This window comes from Peromyscus maniculatus, chromosome 6, assembly GCF_049852395.1.
Source record: "Peromyscus maniculatus bairdii isolate BWxNUB_F1_BW_parent chromosome 6, HU_Pman_BW_mat_3.1, whole genome shotgun sequence".
In the NCBI taxonomy this organism is placed as follows: domain Eukaryota; kingdom Metazoa; phylum Chordata; class Mammalia; order Rodentia; family Cricetidae; genus Peromyscus; species Peromyscus maniculatus.
In genome coordinates, this window is record NC_134857.1 from 24545285 (window position 1) to 24566364 (window position 21080).

Sequence of the window (21080 nt, forward strand, 5' to 3'; positions counted from 1 at the left end):
TTAAAAATTTCTATTTCCTTGGTCTCCCCAATGAAAAGACCAACAGGTAAACAATAAATATCATTAACACTCAAGCCACTGTGTATAAACAACTCCTCACTAAAAGGAGCTAGGTTCCTCAGAGACATGGAATGTTCTAGAACTTTCAGAACTGACACAAGTCATGCATCTTGGGGTGATGGTTGTCATCAGAAGATGACTCAGCATACTGAAATGCATCCAGAGTGTTGAACTCTGTAAGTTCATATGATGCTTTGAAAGAAGGGGAACCAAGTAATTTTGTGCAAACTGGTGGTAAGTGGGGAAGAAGCAGACATTTATGCTTCCTCTCTGAAGCACACACATATCAAGCTGACCGAGCACGCAGAGGTAAAGAAGGCACCGGGCAATACACTGTCGGGAATTGCCTTGGCTTCTTTACCTTTTGCTGTGATAACATACTCTGCTGAAGTCCGTCTTCCATTCATACAATCCAGGATCCCGGCGTAGGGAGTGGTCCTCCCCGCTGTTAAGATGGGTCACCCCAGGTCAATTAAGATACCCAAGATAATCCCCCAACATGCCTAGAGGTTCACGTCCCACGTGATTCTGCAGTTGCAGGTTGACACAGAACACGTTTTGCGGTGTGGAAGCACACAAAACACCTGCGTGAGGGATTATATCATCTAACACCACTAAGTAAAGGGCATGTCAAGTGACTGCATTTGTAGAAGGGAAGTTACAATCAGTTAAATCCAAACTGGAAACATAGGCTATTTCTCCAACAAATAAATCGCAGAAAGATGGAGACAGAGACAAGAGGAGAAAGACCTCGAAAGAGGCTTTGAAGAGACAGCTGTTTGAACCAAGTTCACTATATACTCTTCCTTGGCTTCTCATTCAAACAGGTTTTTTCAAAGTATCAGTGAGGTGGGGCATGGTGGCACACACTTTTAATCCCAGCACTAAAGAGGCAGAGGCAGTTGAATCTCAAGTTAAGGCCAACCTGGGTTACATAGTAAGGCCCTTTCTCTAAGTACATAAATATATAAGTGAGTAGACATTTGTGAGACAATTAAGGAAATATAGTGCTGACAGCTGTGTATTAGATGAGAATAAATCTTTCAGCATTGGCATTATGGCTTTGTATTTTCTTAAGATCTCTCCTGTTCGAGTACATTCTTTTTTAAATTATTTTATTTTATGTGTATATTTGTACTGGAGTGTGTATGTATGTATACCATATACATGCTTGATTCCACAGAGGCCAGGGTAGGATCCCCTGGATCTGGAGTTGCAGGTGGATATGCTCTGCCCCTGGGTGTTGAGAGCTAAACGTGGGTCTTCTGCAAGAGCAATGACCTCTCTTAACCTCTGAGCCATCTCTCCATCCCCTTAGAGTACATTCTGATGTTATTTCCAGAAGAAGTGTATCTGGGGTTGGTTCAAAATAATGTAGTGAGAGAGAGGGAAAGAGCAAGACGTGAGAGAACAGAATGGACCTCACACTCACCTCATCAAATCTGGGTAGTAGCAGGCACGAAGGAAGTGAGGCTACTGTTTTCTGCCTTCCAGCTTCTGCCTCAGCCTCCTAAGCTCTGGCCACACAAGCATGTGCCACCATGCCCAGTTCTGTTCGGTCCTCTTATTTCTGAGTAGTGGTGCATCATATGATATAACACAGTTTCAAAAATACTTGGGTTATTTCTGGTTTTTCATTTCCTCTGTGTTCAGGATAAAATTAACAGATGCACGTTGCAGGAAGAGGCAAAGACAAATGGTTCTCTTTATCCTTTCCCAGCGGCACCCCGGGAGTAACTGTTCTAAGAGCTTGGAATGGATCTTTCTAGACTTTTCTATATCCTTACATTCCTACACAAAACCCCACATGTATGGATATACATATTGCATACTATTGTGGGAGAGTGCACAATGTTTAGCAAAAATCAGATGTGGTGGTGTTTTGTTCTGGAACTTGCCATTTCTGCTGAGCAATGCAGTAACTTTTATGCCTGTATTATTCTAATGCCTCTGCTGTTCTCTGACCCATCAAACGTAGCTGATCTTTCCTCCATTGCTGAATGTGGCATTATCTCTAATTTGTATTCCAAATAATTCACTATTGACTTGTACAAAAATGTCTCGATTCACTCAGTTATCTTCTAGATCCCTGGAGGAGGGATTACTTGAATAGTGTGTGTGTTCTGATTTTTAAATATCATTCACTTGCCTACAAATAAGTTGTGCTAAATTGTGCTTTCAAAAGTAGTGCATGGTAATATTGGATATTGTGGGTTAAATAGGAGCTTTCTTATCATAACAGTTATTTTCAGAGTCCCTCGTGGATGAGCAAATGCTGTGTTCTGTTGTTGTAGGACCACAAGTAAAGCTATTAGACAAGTAAACACATTGGTCTTTCACCCCAGTCCTCTAGCATTTTGATGTCAAAGGTACCATAACAAGTTGTTTCAAGGGCAATAGTGGTGCACGCCTTTAATCCCAGCACTCAGAGGCAGAGGTAGGTGAATCTCTGGGAGTTTGAGGCCAGCCTGGTCTACAAAGTGAGTTCCAGGACAGCCAGGGATATATAGAGAAACCCTATCTCGAAACACATACACACACACAAAGTTATTTCTAACAAATATAATAATATAATCACTACTTCAATTATTGTAGCTTAGCTAGAATATTTTTATCTTTTACATAAAAGTAAATAAATAAGTACCACATTATAAATCAACTGTGAATTTCTCCCCAGTCTGAGGATTACTATGACATGAGGCGGCTGTACACAATTTTGGGGTCTTCTCTGTTTTACAAGGTAAGTTGAAGCTTGAAATATTTATCAATATCTAACTGTTATATACATAGAACGAAAGTAAATTTTCTCAAACTTCTACACACATGAAGAAATGTTACCACTTGGCTTCTGTGTGTAGGCACAAGACTGTGGACTGAAAATAAGACCTCACAGATTTGTAAATACCATCAATATTTATGTTTTACCGTATGCTAAGACATTCCAAATGTGTAGAAGTGAAAAAGTACTTAAAAGAATAAAGCATATAAAAGAGAAGAGCAATATGTTCTTCTTTTCAGAATTTTAAAAAATGGCATGCATTTAGTGTGTGTGTGCATGAGCCACGGAGCGTATGTGAAGGTCGAAGGACAACTTGAAGGAGGTGTCCTCTCCTTCGACCTTGTGGAGCTCCCAAGGTCGAACTCAGGCCATCAGGCTGGTGGTCAGTGCCTTTACCCCAGCTCTCTCTAGCAATAGAATCTTAATTTCCCTTTGTGGTGATGTTCTTGCTCTTTTAACCTCTTCTTCAGAAGTGACATATAGTGCATTTTGTGGCATTGAGTAACTACTTCCACGTAAAGCATTAGGAATTGCGTCAGTTTAAGTATTTCACTTAAAAATATCTTTAAAAACAGTAAGTAACATACTTAACATAGATTCATTGCCATAGGAGGTACACAGAAAAGAACAAGTCTATGCTGACCTTGGCCCCTGCTTCCTTTCTAGTCCTGGTTTTACCAAGATCATCATGAGGTGATCTTGTTTTGTCCAAAGCCTGTCTAAAGCCGTCAAACTTGATCTGCAGTTTGCTTCAGAAAAAGTATAGATTTTACCAGATATTAGCTTACTCCCTCTGGAACTGCATTATTTGAAGTCTACTCTTGCAGTGTTTATGAAACTCTTAGAAATGCAGATCATTGATTTATGTTACTAGCTGGCTTTGGCTCTTGGTGGTTAAATCCCAGGGTTATTTGGTGTGCAGCCATCTACCGAAGGATGATGTTGTTGAGATTGCCGCGTACTGCCGCCACTACTGCCTGCTGCCCTTAGCAGCAAAGCAAAGGATTGGCCAGCTGATAATATGGAGAGAAGTCTTCCCACGGCACCACCTCCAGCCTCCCGCAGACGCAGACACCGAGGTCTTCCAGGAACCCGAAGGGAGATATTTTTTACTAATTGTCGGACTGGTGAGTTATGGACTTCTTCCTTGAATTTCATATTACCTTTTTAAATCTACTTGCTTAAATACACAAACAAACGTTCTCATTTACAAGCATGAATATGTTAATTACTTGTATTCAAGAAAATGGTATGTGCCCCTCTATTTCCTTTTTTCTATATCTATTTAATATTCATGAAGAAATACAAATAAAATCCAGTGTACAATTTTAGCAGGGTCTGAGGATGTTTTGTTCTCCTTCTTATAGTGGTTTTTTCCTTTGACTTGTTTTGGAAAACATGGAACATCTGTATTTGAGCCCTGCATAGTGATGATCCCTAAAATCCCAGCACTTGGAAGGCTGTGAGGCAAGAGGATTCCAAGTTTGAGTTTGAAGGCAGCCTGGGTTATACATAAATCCTGTCTGAAATGATGGTGGTGATAATTGAGGCTATTTGAAAGTTATCTTGGGAAATTCTGTGGACTAAGAGAACTGATTGATGATGAGTTGATGCTTTATCAAAGTAAAGCAGTGTGAGAGTGTTTCCATTTGAGGTCAAGAAGCTTTGATGTTGGTAAAAACAGAGGAGAGAGAGATTTTCTGTATTCATTGAGTTTTTGCAAATGCTTATATGCCTTTAGGACAAGCTTTTATATATGGACTATATTAAATATTTTCGTGGCAGCTGAACCTGTACCAATCTTCCTTTGCAGCGACATTATATGTTGTGTGTGCTGTTAGAAGCTGGAGGCTGTACATCTAAAGCTACTGGGAATCCTGGTCCAGATTGTATCTATGTAGATCAGGCCAGAACAACGCTTCATCAGCTGGAAGGAGTAGACTCCCGCATCGAGGAGCAGCTAGCCTCATCTCTGGGGCCCTGCCTGTCTTGTGCTGACTGGTTCCTTGCTGCACCACGTGAAAAGGCAGATAGTTTGACCACTTCACCCATCCTCAGTAGACTGCAGGGGTCCACCAAGACAGCGACCTCTCCAACATGCAGAAGAACCTTTTTCAGTGACTATTCCTTCAAGGCACGGAAACCCAGTCCCTCCCGGAGCAGTGGAGGATGTGAGCCTGGTGAAGGTGGAGAAAGTGTTGGTCCTAGCCCACACGCTACCCCAGACGCAGTACGGAAGCAAAGAGAATCCGATGGTTCAGAGGACAGCATGGCCTTGCTTAAGGTGTGCGTTCATCCAAGTGTCTGCATTGTGATCCATAACTGCTAGGAATTTTGTTTTTAGTTGGGAGAATGTTCCTTATTAGAAATGGTGGGTGTTGTAGTTATTGCTGGAAAACCAAAGACTTAGAACTGAAAAGAGAAAGAAATAACAAGTGTCATCACATGAACCCTTGGCATCTAGGATGTTCATGCCACAATGCTTCCAGGTAGAGAAGCTTCAACCCCTGGCCTACATGCATTGGTCTTTCTTCTGTGTTGACAGGCTTGACAGAACATCCCAGCTGCAGGGCGTTTTCAGTGTCGCTCGAAGTGGCCAGTAAAATAGTTAACAGGCACAAATGACCAGAATGAAGAGGAGACGCCTATTTGTAATAGCTAAGGTTTTAAATCTACACTTAGGAATGGCACAAACATTAAAACTGTGACAGTGGGGTTGGGGATTTAGCTCAGTGGTAGAACGCTTGCCTAGCAAGCGCAAGGCCCTGGGTTTGGTCCTCAGCTCCGGGAAAACTACCAAAACAAAACAAAACAAAACAAAAAACTGTGACTGTAAAGCACAGAGGTTGTTCATACTTGAGTATGAACAAAAAAGTATGACTTTTAGCTGCTTTTTCCATACGTACTATAAAATACCCAAACAATTGTTAGCCTCATCGTCACCCTTGGGAGCTTTGCACTTACTCCTGTGATGCGGGGTCTCCACCGACAGTTTGCAAACTTGCTATCAAGTGGATGGAGGTGATGCCAGACACGGCAGAAGGAAGGTTGAATCTGAAAATGGGCTCCGTGTTTCTGAGTGGTGTGTGCCGTGCATAAGCACAGATGTTCTCGCTTATACACAAACAGTGGGATGCATTGGAGCCATGAATAGAATGCATTAGGAAGCGCTTACATCCTAGCTATAACCTGTTGTCTCAGTTGGTAAAATTAGTAGGTAACAGAGACCAAGAGGATTTGGGTAAATTATACCCAAGCTCTAGTCAGCTGCCGTGAGTAAGGCACATATCTGTGACCTTGAGACGTCCAGACTGCAGGAAGAGAGATACATACACGTGCATATACATTTGATAATGGAACTGGTAGGGAGTTTTCACCATGGCCTCCTGACTTGACCCTGGCATACTCCTTAGTAAAGAATGAGCCAAGAGATGCAGATTGGCATGAAAAGTATTTAATGAAAGCATGTATCACAAAAATGGCGCTCTTAGAAGGTTTTGAATTTCTGAATCATTTCTGCTCTTTGATCCTATTCTTAGATACAAACTGACCTACTTATCTTCCAGCTCGCTAGAAAGAAATCGACACTTCCAAATCCGTTTCATTTGGGAAATTCGAAAAAAGAACTTTCAGAAAAAGAATTGGAAGTCTATAACACAATGAAGTAAGAGCCTTCTAGCATGCCTTTTCACTTAAACTCATTGTCATTATCATGAAGGGGCTTTACAATGAGAAAGTGCAGAGATGATTCAACAAGCGTAATTAAGATGTAACTCACAGATATGAGGTAATATCTATGGTGTTTCTGTAATGTTTCATTTACACATTTGGGAAATGAACATATTTGTATTCTAAAGAAAACACCAAAAGTGGTATTTTAAAATGTGAAAGTTGCTCTATACCCCTCTCCCACAGACAGTGTACTTTTTGGATGTCTATTTTTTAAATTCGAGTTTAAAGACTAATTTTAGACTCTAGTAGATGCCTGGTTATGCCCAGCCCAGTGCCTGTAAGTGATAGCTGCTACTGGCGGACAGCTCAGAACGCTCAGTTCTAGAGAACAAAGGGTTGGCCATTCGCCTAAATTCAAGACGGCTGTGAAAGGCCATCCACGCTTCCCGTTCCAGGTGGTGGGTGGTACCTTTGGCAACTGCGGCCCAGTTCAGCTTCTCTGTAGAGTGCTTCTGTCACCGGCCCTCTGCCGAAGTTCCATAGAAAACGTCCCACTAACTTCTTCTTGAGTCTCCCTCTCGGACTCTGGGTCCTAGAAACTGGTTCTGAACAAATAGATAACACTCAAACTTACGTTAAATAAGAAATTCTGAAGTAAAAAGACCTGAATAAAGAAGGAGTGTATAATTACCTTATGAAGTGTTATACAGTCACTGTGTGCGTGCACACGTGTGTGCGTATGTGTGTAGATGTGTGTGTGTGTGTGTGTGTACTGGTATGTGGAAGCTAGAGGATAACCTTGATTGTCGTTCCTCAGGAGCTCCCTAGCTTGTCTTTTGAGACATGGTCTCTCACTGGCCTGGAGTTAAGCATGCTAGGGTAATGAGCCCCGGGGTTCCACGATCCCTGCCTTCCCACAGCTGAAGCTGCAAATGTACACCACCATGCCCAGGTCTTTTTCATGGGTTCTGGGGTTCGAACTCTGGTCTTGATGCTTGCAAGCAAGCACTTTACTGGCCAAGCTAACTGTAGCCTCACAAGCACCTCTTTTACATTGATTATGTGGCTAGCTACCTAATCTGCCTGAATCTTCTTGCCTGATATGTAGTGTTGATGTCATGTGTGGGACCAGCTGATAAAATCAATTGCACTTAAGCAATAAGACATGTAGAAGTAGAATTCACATACGTGTGTGCATAACCACTACCGTCTAAATGACAGAAATATTTTCTAAGTGCAAATGTGTAAGTAGCAGTTGCGAGGAAATACTTTTTTTTCTGAAGTTAGGGCAAAAGGAAGATAACTTATGTTATTAAAATAGTGCTCTGAAAATCTAATGCTTTAACATTTAATACCTCCACATATGTTTAATTTTTTTTTTGTTGTTGTTTTTGTTTTTTCTAGACAGGATTTCTTTGTGTAGCTTTGGAGCCTATCCTGGAACTCATTCTGTAGACCAGGCTGGCCTCGAACTCACAGAGATCCACCTGCCTCTGCCTCCCGAGTGCTGAGATTAAAGGCATTCACCACCACCACCGCCCAGCTACATGCTTAATTTTTAATAGTTCAAAATTTTTAAACAAATAAATTTGAATACAACCTTCTTTGGTAAGCTGCAACCCCTTTAAAAGCCCTAGTTTTCCATTTAGCAAATAAGTTCAAAGTTTGAGGTAATTTCATTACTGCCATACCATATTTTTTAAATGCATACATTGTTTTGATATTATATCTAGTAAAAGGAAACTTTCAAGTTTAATAGCTTACGTAAATCCACATGTATAAATCACAGCGTTTCTTATTTAAAAGATGCCAGAGATGGATAACTTATTCATTACCGATGTGGAAGCTTCATTTTAAAAGCATGTTATTAGATAAATGCACTCTGTTGCTCTAACTTGTATGCACACACCATTGTAAATACACGATTTTTAATCTTCTACACCAAGCGTTTTATTCAATGGCAAAGTCACATCCACTCTGTATTTCTACAATCCCCGCCTACCTCTGCCTCCATAATACCACTTTGCATGAAGGTCTCCGTTTTCCTCCCTGGCTTTACTGCTTTGGCCTCCCATCCCCTGAAGCTCAGCACTGGAGAGGAAAAGACGGGATACAGAGAGAGCAGGCTGCAAAGTGACCAAGCCCTACTTGGCTGTGCAGCTGAGTCAGGTTCACCCCAGTTCACCCCAGGACACTACTTCCCATGGCTAAGAGGAACAGAATAGCATTTACTGTCATGCATGATCCTTACGAAAACTGAAAGTAAGGTACTTTCAAGCACACACTGTGGCACGTAGAAGACATTCATGGTAGCTGTTACTCTTTCTTGCTTTTTGTTACTCTTAATTCTCCTTCCTTTGGGGAAACATAAACATTCTTTATAGGTTCTGCTGACCTATCTGATATTACATATGGAAGGAAGATATTGGAAAGAAAAGAAAAGCTGAAAACAGTGAATATTGTTGGAACATGGTCCAAGAATAGAGTCATGTGAGAATTCTGAGTGTTTATGAGAAAAAAGTGCCAAGAAACCAAAACAAGAGTCTTGTGACCTCAGTATCTTCAAAACATGGAATTGAGGGGGCTGGAGAGATGGCTCAGTGGTTAAGAGCACTGGCTGCTCTTCCAGAGGACCTGAGTTCAATTCCCAGCACCCACATGGTGACTCACAACCATCTATATAGTGGGATCTGATGCCCTCTTCTGGCATAAAGTCGTACATGCAGATAGAGCACTCATATACATAAAGTAAATCTTTAAAAAAAATCTGGATATGGTGACATTTACCTTTAATCGCAGCACTTGGGAGGCAGATACTCTCAGGTCTCTGTGAGTTCAAGACCAGCTTCATCCACACCAGCCAATGCTGCACTTATTTAGACTATGTCTCAAAAAAACAAAAATAAATAAACTTTAAAAAAAATAAACCAACATGGAATTGTTCTTGAAACATGCTTTCATGCCCCTCCCAGGTGTAGCAGCTAGGAGTGAGTTTACATCATTTTATTCATTACAGCTGGCTATTGTAATTTGTTTACTTGCCTCTATGGAAAAACATGTTTCTGTCACATGTGGCTTGCTCAATACATTCGGTTTGTCTGCCATGTGCAGCTTACCCTTGTGATTGTACACTTTACTCATGTGACCCCTCAGAGTATAAATTGTCTGATGCTCTGAATAAAGTTGGCTATTCCATGAGACTGTAGTCGGCCTCATTTAGACCCACTCTCCCAAGTCCCAGCACCTCTAGAGCGGTAAACAGAGTGTGAGAAGAAGGTTGTAGTAGTGTGGGATACTATCAGCTGTTGGCACCATGATAAGGATGCTAATCCAGAGTGTGAGAAGAAGGTTGTTGTAGTGTGGGATACTATCAACTGTTGGCACCGTGATAAGGATGTTCATCTACCTTTGTGACTGCTAATCATTTTATATTTATTCAGGGTCAGCAGTATTGTTGCCATGCAAGGAAGTTTAGTGATGCTGATTTCAACGTGTTTAGTTTGGTAGGAGAAAATACTGTATGTGCCCTACTCTAAACTCATACCATTTTCATGGCTTGTTGAAATTTAGGCCAAACATGAGCTCAGTTATTCTTACGAACCATGGAAAAAGAGGGCTGAGCCAATTGGTTGTTTAGTGAAGAGTCAATTTAAGTTACTTGCAAATGAATTTGTGTTTATCCTTCCATGGCTGGTACTGTTAGTCTCCATTAGGGAATTAAGAATAGCCAAGCATGTGCTGTAGTCAAGGACAGGGAGTTAACCCCCTGGCTCAGCTTTCTGTCCATAGTTGTACTGCTGATAGTATTTCACATAGTCTTGTGAGAAATGCTACCAAGTTCAAAGTGAAATAGTTCTTCTAACTGCTGAAACTTCCTTCTCTCTCCTTCTCAAGGTTGACCTCTGGTCCTGATAATACACTCTTCCACTATGTTGCCTTGGAAACAGTGCAGGGCATCTTCATCACCCCCACCCATGAAGAGGTGGCTCAGCTAGGTGGTTCCGTCCACACTCAGCTAATTAAGAATTTCCATCAGTGTTGTCTCTCTATCCGTGCACTTTTCCAACAGACACTGAAGGAAGAGGTAAGTACTTAAATATAGTTTCCTGCCAGTATCAACTGTCTGCTTTCTTTAAGCAACATGACCAGCAGTGTTTCACTTAACTCAGTTATACTGAGCTCCGTGGTCTGGAATCTTACTTGTGGAAATGGTGGACCTGGGTTTTCCACAGCGAAGTGCAGAATGGTGGTTTATGATGTCAGCTAGCCACTCATATCTGATATTTGTCTTTTAACCATTTGTTAATCGATGGCTAGTGCTTCAATCCAGGATGAGATTTCATTTAATGTGGCACGCCATTCTTAAATAGTAATTTTATATATAATTAAAAGATCAATTGGATTCTTGTGGTGATGGGAAAATTAGTATTGAGCTCTTGTTATGGAAAAATATTCAGAGCTTTATGGCTAGGACTACAGCTTCGTTGGCACAATGCTTATCTAACATCCAGGAAGCCCTGGGTTCCATGTCCTACTCTGAATAAACCTGTACAGTGGTGCACATCTGTAATCCCAACACCCCAGAGGCAGAAGCAGGAGGATGAGAAATTCAAAAGCAATCTCCAGCCTCGTAGAAAGTCTGAGGCTAGCCTGGACTACATAAAACCCTGTCTCAGAAAATGGAAGAAGGACTGAAAAGGTGGCTCAGCAGTTAGCACACTTAACGCTCTTGTAGAGGTCCTGGGGTTTGGTTCCCAGCACCGCATTGGACAGCTCACAGCCTCCTGTAACTCCAACTCCAAGGGATCTGATGCCCTCTGGACTCCATAAGCACCTGCACACATGTGATGCCTAAACTAACTATTAAGGCACCTACTCTGCACCAGACACTATTCTAGATGCTAGGAAAGAAAACAAACTAAATCCTCTCCCTGAAGCCCATCTCCCAGTGAAGGAGATAAATGAACTGACAAATACCAATATCAAAGCCAGCAGAGTAAATGTCAAGAGGAATTCAATCATAGGCTGAGTGGTGAAGCTCCCCTGATCTTGACAAGCAAGTTTTTAATCAAGAGGGAAAAGGTTGTGTGGCTGTCTGGAGAGCGCAGCTTCTGACAGAGGAACACGGGCACTGTAGGTATTCACTGGCATGGACACATATGTAGACACACACAAATCTTTAAAAAGTAGACCAAATGCAATGATGCATGTCTGTAACCCAACCTCTCTGGAACAAGAGACAGTAAGAGAGCCACAGGTTTGAGACCAGCTCCAGGTCAGCCAGGGCTGTGTTGTGAGAACCTGTCTTAGAGACAGGGTATGAAGAAGGAAGGGGAAGGGGAGGGGACAATATTTGCCTCTGCTTGGGGGAAAGCTTGTAATCTACCTTAGGAGTTAATGTTTAAGTCAAGAATTGAAGAAGAATAGGAATTTTCTGCAGGCTAAGAGAAAGAATAGCATTGTAGACACTTAGAACCAGAGTCAGCCATCATTATCATCTTCAGATATTTATGTGAAACCATTTTATCTTTCTACTGGGTTCTGTGTATGCTAAGCAAGCATTCTATCCCTGAGCTACATTCCCAGGTCCAAACATTTTAAACTAACACTCCGTACTAGTCAATACTCATAACTACTGTTCATTTTCAGAAAAAGAAAGCACTCTGTGGTGCAGAGCTTTCGGAGTCTGCAGATTCAGTGGCTTCTCTGACCCCTGTGAAAGAACATGGCGTGCTATTTGAATGTTCACCTGAAAACTGGACTGACCAGAAAAAAGCACCACCAGTCATGGCCTACTGGGTGGTGGGGTAAGTGAGGGACGTGCGTGCCCGTCAAACGAAAGATTAGAAATGTGAGGCAAAGTAGCAGAGGTAACTGATATCTTTAATTATTGGCCTGGGATTGTAATTAAGCTAACGTCTTTTAATGTATTTTCGAGTTTGATTTTTTGTTTTGGGAGGTTTTTTACCCCCTAAAAACCTCCCTTGTGTCCTTCTGTTGGAGATAAGAGAGGATAATGGGGGGAGAGGTTTGATGATGGATGGATGGATGGATGGATGGATGGATGGATGGATGGATGGATGGATGATCAGGAGCAAGGCTTCTTGGATACCTTCCCAAATCATTAAGAGGACATTGACCCCACATTTCCTTCCCTTTCCCACATCTTTCTTTTCTTTTGTCTCTCCTTTCTTCCCCTCTTCCTTCTTATTCTTTACTTTTTCACACACTCCTTCAAGACCCACCTGTCTGGGTTCCTCTGTCTGTCCACTGTGGGCCAGCTTCATGGGGCTGGGCAGCTGTTTCTGCCCTTTCTTCTGTGTGGGAGTTTCCCCCTTTACATCCATCAGCACTGACAGGTTGTGCTCTACGGAGGACCCATGCAGAGCTTCCTTGCCCTCCGAAGTGGCACCTGTCATTTTCAGCACCACCTCCTTTACTGTTTTTTTGTGTTTGCTTATTGCCATTCCCCTCACCAGAGTATCAGCCTCATGAAGTCGGGGTTCTTCCATGTCTCCCCCACTGTTGATGTCTGTTGTAGCACCTGGCACTCAGTAGCAACTTGATAAAATACAAAGGCGTATTAGATGGAGTGATGTTAGGCAAACAGCGCGGATGGATGAGTGAGTAACACAGTGAACACAGAGGCAAAAATACAGTCATCACCTCCCAGCTTTCCATCTTGTGGAAGAAATATGAAATACGTACACTCACTCTGTATTTATAGATACAGTATTAACATATATCTACATATTTATATGTAAATATGAATGTCTACATATATGTATATGCATGCACACACAATAGACTTGACCAAACACAGGAATTCTGAAGAGAAAAAAAATCCAAGCAAGAATTAAAAAGCAAGGCACATTGAAAGTTCATTTGATCCTGTTTAAAAAATGAATTGTCTTTGGAATGAGCCTTCTGGGTTAAGGAAATGGGGTGGATGAACAACAGTCCACACAAAGGCAGTCATCAGGCATGACAGCGAGATGTGTTGATGGGATGTACGTGAATGACCCACACAAAGTTAAACTGAGTGACTGCACTAGAAATCTTCAGTTAAACCTGTTGCTGAGAGCCTCTGGTTCCTAGCTAAGGAACTGAATTTTTAAGGGAAGGGCTGAACAACAGAAAGTTCTTGAGGTTGGGGTAAAGAGTATAGAGGAAAGGACACGGTTTGGTAGGACTATAGTTGTTGGACACCTACCAGGCAGTTCTAGGCTATGTGATAGGCACTTTACAATGATACAAATCAATAGCCTAGCCACTGGTCCATGGAATTGAGAACCACCAAATCAGTTGGGGAATCCAGAGCTTCCTGCACCTGTGCCCAGACCCACTGAGTCAGAATCTGGGCGTGGGACTCTGGTTTTAAGCTCTCTTGTGATGTAACAGGTAGTTAACTAGGCTTGAGAAGATCAGCCTGAATGTGATTGTATAATGCCATCAGAGCTGTGTTACTATAATTGATCTGGACACAGCCTACAGGTGCTGCTAGGCGGGTGCCCATGCAGGTGCACATTCAGAACAAGGGAGAGGAGAACCAGATGGTCCCATTAGGGAACAGAGTATGTGAGAGAGCTTTAAAGGATGTCAGACAGAACCATCCCCAAATAAACTGTTCAGCTTATGTACATTGTACTGAAGAGAAATAGATTCACCTTCTTTTCTTTTTGAGACGGAAACTCGAAAGGGATGGCCTCAAACCCATGGTCCTGTTGCCTCAGCCTCCAGAGTTCTTACAGTTACAGGTGTGTCCCACCATACCTGGCTCGGTATGAACATTTTCGCTCTTTAGAAAAACCCAACAAAATTTTAATGTTAGGTGGGATGTGGGCAGATTTTTCTGTCCTGCCTGCCAGCTCCCAAATAACTACACAAAGACTTTTTATCAATTATGAAAGCTCGGCCGATGGCTTAGGCTTATTACTAATTAGCTCTTACAACTTAAATTAACCCATATTTTTTCTGATCTGGGTTGTATCACATGGTTTTTACCTCTATCCCATTTTTGTGTCTGACTCATTCTGTGTCTGTCTGGCTTCTTCCTGCATCTCCTCTCTTCTTCCCAGCATCCTCTCTGCCCCCCAAATCCTGCCTAGCTGTTGGCCGTTCGGGTTTTTATTAAACCAGTCCTAGTGACACATCTTCCCAGTGTGAAAAGGGTTATTCCACAACAGCGGGGAGGTAATTCAGTGGGTAAAGTACTTGTCATGCAAGCGTGAAGATCCAAGTTCAAATCCCCAGAGCCTGTGTAAAACCAGACACAGCAGAGCACATCAGTAGTTCCAGTGCTGCTCTGGAGAGATAGGAGGCAGACAGGAGAAGCCCAGAAAGCTTGAGGTTTGCAGCAATAGACAACAGAGTTCTCAAATAAGGTGAAGACTAGAGCCAATGCCTAAGGCTTTCTGTTTGCCTGTGCATGCACACACCTTGGTGTGCATGGACACTCAAGCACACATACAAACACAGTGTTAATCAGATTCTATCTGCAAATGAGTTGCCATTTTTATGTTTTAATAATAATAACAGTTTAAATGTAAGTGAAAATAAAATATTTGATGGCTATTGTGCTTAAAATGATACAGGAAGTATTGCCTGGATGGTAATAATAAGCAGGTTTCATATTCAAGACTGAGGGGTTTGGTGATGTGCATTGATTAAATAGGAGTTTTTACACTCTAGGGCAATAACACTAATTAGGACATACATTATTTATTTAGAAACTGAGCTGTATTCTATTTTCTGTAGACTTAGATTCATGCGTTTTGGGTGGTGGTGGTGGTGGTGGTGGTGGTGGTGGTAGTGGTAGGTATTTTGTTTGTTTTTTGTTTTTTCAACTTACTATTGGTTTCCCCAAAACAGAAAGAAACCAAAGGGAAAAGGGTTTTTTTATCACCTTTAATTTCTGAAATGACCATTTTTTTTCTTCTTGCAGGAGGCTCTTCCTTCACCCAAAACCTCAGGAACTGTATGTCTGTTTTCATGACTCAGTCACAGAAATCGCCATTGAAATGGCATTTAAATTGTTCTTTGGATTAACATTGTAGCTGTGTTTGTAGGATGCACAAATGGATGAACCATGGGACAGTGTCAGAATGGCCGAAATCAACATGGAGAGATCAGGCTCAGCTTAGTCATTTTTCAGTATTGAACTTCTCTTGTTAAATATTGAGATGCAGTGCTGTTAGGTTGCTACATCCAGTCATATGTAGTATTATATGAGACATCTGTGCAGATACTTGATCAAAATACGGAGACAAGATTGCTAATTTATTGCCATTTTGGTATACCATGCTAATTTATTGAATAGTTTTAAATAATGTAAACTCTTTAATAAAAAAATAATAGATGTTTATTTGGGGATCATATTCAACTCATTGTTTGTCTTTCTTCGAACCCAATGCTGACTTATTCCTGGTGAAGGGATCATAAAACTGAAGAGATGACAGGTTGTATAGTCCGTCAGTTCTGTGCTGAGGGGCCTCACCTGTCAGGCCTCCCAGCATCTGTATTCTGATAACATTGTTATTGCATTGGGGTTTTTGAACGTCACAGTTAAGAAAAATTCATTGTTTTTGTTTTGCGTATTAGTATCTAAATTTGCAACAGCTGTGTTCTGGTTTCTTAGCAAATCAAAAGCCTTTGCATTAGTTTAAGTATTTTAGTAGATACCTCACTGCAGAGGAAGAGGGGAAGGATGAAAGTCAAAGTTAATTTATATTTATTTGATTCTCTTTACTCTTTGTGATAAACTTTATTTTGGATTAGGATACATATTTTTAATCATCCATAAGTTTCCATTGCTTTTTTTCTTCTTGTTGAAGGACTTTCTGGTACACATACTTTTTTATATCACCAAGTCATATTAAAAACACTGGAAGAGGGCCGGAGAGATGGCTCAGAGGTAATGAGCAAGTACCTCACTGGAAGTGACCTTAGTTCAGCTCTCAGCACCCACATCAGACAGCTCAAAACCATGTGTAACTCCAGGGAATCCTTTGTCCTCCACAGGCATACACACACACACACACACACACACACACACACACACACACAATTAGAAAATAAAATCCTTTTTAAAACATTGAAAAAAAAAAACAGGTTAACACTGTCCTAGGGTAACTTCTTTTTTGTCTTACAAATAAGTGTCAGTCTGTACTGGATTTCCCCAAAGGGAGAGGGAGGGAGCACTTGAACTGACAGCAGCTTACTTGAGCTTCAGTAGTACAGAAGACTGACTAGACACAGGTTTTCTTTGGCCATGAGAATTTAGCGTATGGAAGAAAAGAAAAATACAGTAAATCTACATTTATTATTACCAGCTACCCGGTGGACTTCCCACAGCCTTAATATCCCCATACTTCACAGTCCTGGGTAGTTTCTCCTTTAAGGATTATGTATGTTGGAAGGCAAGCTATCTAAAGTTGATCTAAAAAACTACAAAGCATATCAGTGCGCCCTGAGCCATTTGGTCTTATAAAAAATACTGTTTAAGAGAGTCTCATCAAGGCGTTGGTGACAGACACCCACTGTTTACATCACCAGTGACTCCTGGGCTTCAATTTCAGTTTCCAAATTAGAGAAGGAAATTGTGGATTTTGAAATGTAGAGAACAGTTTGAAATATCTCCCCTCTTAACAACACTGAGTCAAATTAGTTAAGATGGTCTTCTGTCTTAGACTGCCTGTGTGCCATGTATGTGTTCAGCATTTCTAAAAATGTGTTTATTAAATGTCTTAAATTTCTGGATATACCCTCAAATCCCAAGCTGTTTCTAATACTGATCATTATGATCAATGTAGCCATTGATCACCTCAGGTTTTCAAACAGAACACACTAAGACTTGGGATTTTAATACAGGGAACTTTTCCCACTTAAAATCTGATCTGGTAGTGCTTTCTGGGAGTCAGATAGCCATGAGAACAAAAAGTGGTGTAAAAATACAGACAACAGATCTTAAAGATGGGCCATTTGCTGTGTGGTACATATACACTACAATGTCCATGGTGAAGAGGCATTGCATTTTTAAAAAATAAAATGCTGTCTTCTTTTCCATTTCTGGGTGAATATTGGAGGTCAGTTTAGCTCACCATCTCTCTAAATAGTTCAGACTCACACCTGAAACTCAGTCAGTGTCTTACTGTTGGATATTGAAGTCCTGTCTTTGCCCTTTACAGGGAGGGGACAAAATGACAGGTGCAGACCCCATAGTGATGGGCTTTCAGAGAAATCTCAGAGTTAGGCTGTTCATATCCTAATAATAACGTTCCAAAAGACATTAAATACAGTGTCTACCTAGCATTCTTAGAAAACCCGACACAGCCAGGCATGGTGGCACATGCCTAGAATCCCAGTCAGTATTCAGGAGGCTGAGGCAGGGGGCGATAATAAATTCAAGGACAGGGCTATATAGCAAGGCCCTATTGTAGATGTAACCAACCGTCTTATTAAATAAGAAACACAGAAACAATGTAAAAGAGAAAGCCGAGAGGTCAGAGGTCAGAGCTCAGAGCTAAAATCTCACCCTTCCTCCTGCTGTCCCAGCTTCCCGAAAGAGACCTACTTCCTGTCGGTTCGTTTTTTTTTTTAAAGTATGTTGTTCTGCCTTCTCATTGGTTGTAAACCCAAACACATGACTGCCTCGTCACTGTCTGAATGTACAGCCCCCTAGGTCTTAAAGGCATATGTCTCCAATGCTGACTGTATCCCTGAACACACAGAGATCTTATGGGATTAAAGGCGTGTGCCACCACCGCCACACTCTTGCTATGGCTCTAATAGCTCTGACTCCCAGACAACTTTATTTATTAACATACAATCAAAATAATAATTCAGTACAATTAGATTACCACCACACCCTATCTCAGACAAACAAAAACACAAGGACTTTCTGACTACTGTCAGGTGTTTCTTGGCCTCAAAGAAATTTTAGAGTGTTGCCTTTTCTTCTCTTCTCTCTCTTCTCCCTCTCCTTAGCATTCTTTTGGTTCTGTCATGTCAAAACTGTACCTAGGAGGGTATACAGTGTTTCACTTTTTGTGCCAAGGGACTATGGATGATGATGCGTGTGTAACAAAATGGTAATTGTGAAATAATTGCTTTTTAAATACTTCTGACACAAATTGAAAGAAACTGTGAAACCAGTCTACTAGGTTTGTCTGTCTGTTTTAACCATTATTTGTTTCTGTGTGTTCTCTAAATCGTGGTTGTCGCATATTATAAAGTATGAAGTGTGAGCTGCAGCTACTATTTATCAACATTAAATGGCGTCTGCTTGAGAACCAAAGGACTGCACAACATGACAGGAATGATCTGAGAAAATGACTCCTCCCTCTTGTTTTGAGAATAAGGATTTATATTTTGGATTTTTTCAAATAGTAAGTGCTATTAAAACTTGAACCTACACACCAAACCATGTGAACTAATTTAACTTAAAGAGTTTTATTTCTGTATGTAATTAAAGCTATTTTTCTACATTATTCAGAGTTTTAAATAAAAGTGTTTTGGAGGTTTGTTTGCAGTATTAATTGCCTTTTAAAATTATTATACTCTGTGTGTGTGTGTACATGCATGTGTCCATGTGCTCATACCCCGGCATGGCAGAGTGTACTGTCTCTTTCTACTCTGTGGGTCCTAGGGATGGAACTTGATGCTCGGCAGTGGCTGCCTTAACCTACTGAACCATCTTGCTATCCTTACGTTACCTTTATATACGCTTACCCAACAAGTGTTTCCTGAACTTCTACGCACTGCCAAACACTGCAGAGACAGCAACGAACAAAATAGCTGAGGCGTTCTGTTCTTACAGAGTTTGTGTTCCCATGCAGAGGAGACCACAAATACAATGTTCTGCTGAATGCTAAGAGAAGCAACGCGGAAGTAAAAAAAACAAAAACACGTGGTGTGAGGTTGGCAAACGGCAGCCTGGTAAGGATTTGCTAAGTGACCTCAGTCCAAGGTGAGAAAGTGTAACCATGCTGATTCCGGGGCGAGAGGAGTCCACGGCACAGAGGCCCTTCCCCGCGTGTCTCTGTGGCAGTGTAAACCACTACAGCTTCCTTTTTGCTCAACAGAGTGTCATGAAGCCTGTCAGTCAGTTTCAGTCTAGAGTTTGCGAACTTGACTAAGCTCTCTCGGTGTTAAAGGTAACATTTCCAAGGTAGTGCTTACTTGTTGGTCTTGTATCACTGGATGCAGGTAAGTGGATGCAGATGGTAACAGAGGAATAAGCAATAATATTGTCAGCTGTCAAGTCAAACATGAGCGTGGAGGGTGAGACGGTGGAAATGGCCCGAAGGCAGCAGACTTGTTTTTCTGTCTTCAGAGATGCCATGTCCGCTAGGGCCAGAGATAGATCCTGACCTTCAAAATACAGGCTGACTTGGAGAGGAGTTGAAATCATCCCTTCCTTAAGCTTTTGCAAGCATTCTTGTTGATGCACTTCATTACTTAAAGGAGACAAACATTTCACTACAAGTCTAAGCAAATAAAAAGCTGCTTCTCTCTGGAATTTACAGCGGGCTTCACAAAGGGTTTTGAAATCAATGTGATAAGAAAACTAACTTAAAAAACTGTGAGTGATGATTAAAGTGGCTGCTTCAGGAAGATTATTCTGGACACAGTATATTAAACAGACTGATTGAAAACGCAGGCAGAGTTGGAGAGTCACTGGAAAACAAGCAGATGAAAATACACAGAACCAGAACTTGCCAGCTAACGTCATGAGCAGTAATCAGAATAGTAACAAGATTCCTGGTCTATGATCCTGGCCTAAATGCCTAGACACCAACTTAGAAAGGTAACAGCATGCTGAAGATACCAGGGAGAAACTAGGTGCTTTTGTTCAAAAAAGCTAAAGCTCATCCAGCTCCTGTAAAAGCGTCTCAAGGTTCTGTATCTACTGAAAAATGTCAAACATGCTTTAAAAAGCAATAGGAATATGCTGCCATAGTGGGAGCCAGGGTATTTAATTAAAAAAAAAAAAAGCCAGAAGAAAAGAAAGAGATAGTCTGTACCAAAAGACGCTTAAATGTGGTAACCGGCTTCTGATGAATCCTCAAATGTGGTAACAGGGTAGGCTTGTTGCACTGGGACCCTTTCAGGGACACCATGAAGTTAAAACTACTTTTGTAATGGTGTTGAAACTTGCTTTTTTCACTTTCATTCTGTCCTACTGATACAATGGAATGAATTTTCCAGGGGTTACATGTGTAATATCGCCCAAAAACCAAAGCAATAATGTTTAGTCCAACTGTCTTTTGTCAAGTATAACATTTTCAAAAGTATAGAACAACACTAATATACATATACATACATACATATATACATACATATGTATATATATACATATATATATGTATATATATATATATATATATATATATGTATGTATTTTTAGGCCTCCTCCCTGGTGGTTAGCTTCCATAGTGCAGGAAAGTGCTATGTAGGCTGTTTGGGAAGAAAAGTCGGAACATTCTCACCCAGCAGTGAACCCCATGAGTTAAAATGTCAGTATACTGGACCAACTGTCCTGTCAAGCCTTCGTGTGCTTCAGTGACTT

The 21080-nt window shown here is 41.2% G+C and overlaps 1 protein-coding gene across 3 annotated transcripts in view; it reads left to right on the forward strand.

The window, feature by feature from the left end:
• The window catches only part of Intu (inturned planar cell polarity protein), a 76489-nt gene extending 59921 nt beyond the window's left edge, over positions 1–16568 (forward strand). For all 3 annotated transcript variants that reach the window (XM_076574028.1, XM_006987455.4, XM_016005986.3), the window contains exons 10-16: positions 2738–2800; positions 3745–3966; positions 4653–5123; positions 6406–6503; positions 10406–10595; positions 12161–12318; positions 15456–16568. In XM_076574028.1, the coding sequence (XP_076430143.1) occupies positions 2738–2800; positions 3745–3966; positions 4653–5123; positions 6406–6503; positions 10406–10595; positions 12161–12318; positions 15456–15567 (1314 nt within the window). In that variant the 3' untranslated portion in view covers positions 15568–16568. The remainder of the gene's footprint in view (positions 1–2737; positions 2801–3744; positions 3967–4652; positions 5124–6405; positions 6504–10405; positions 10596–12160; positions 12319–15455) is intronic.
• Positions 16569–21080: the final 4512 nt, after the last annotated feature.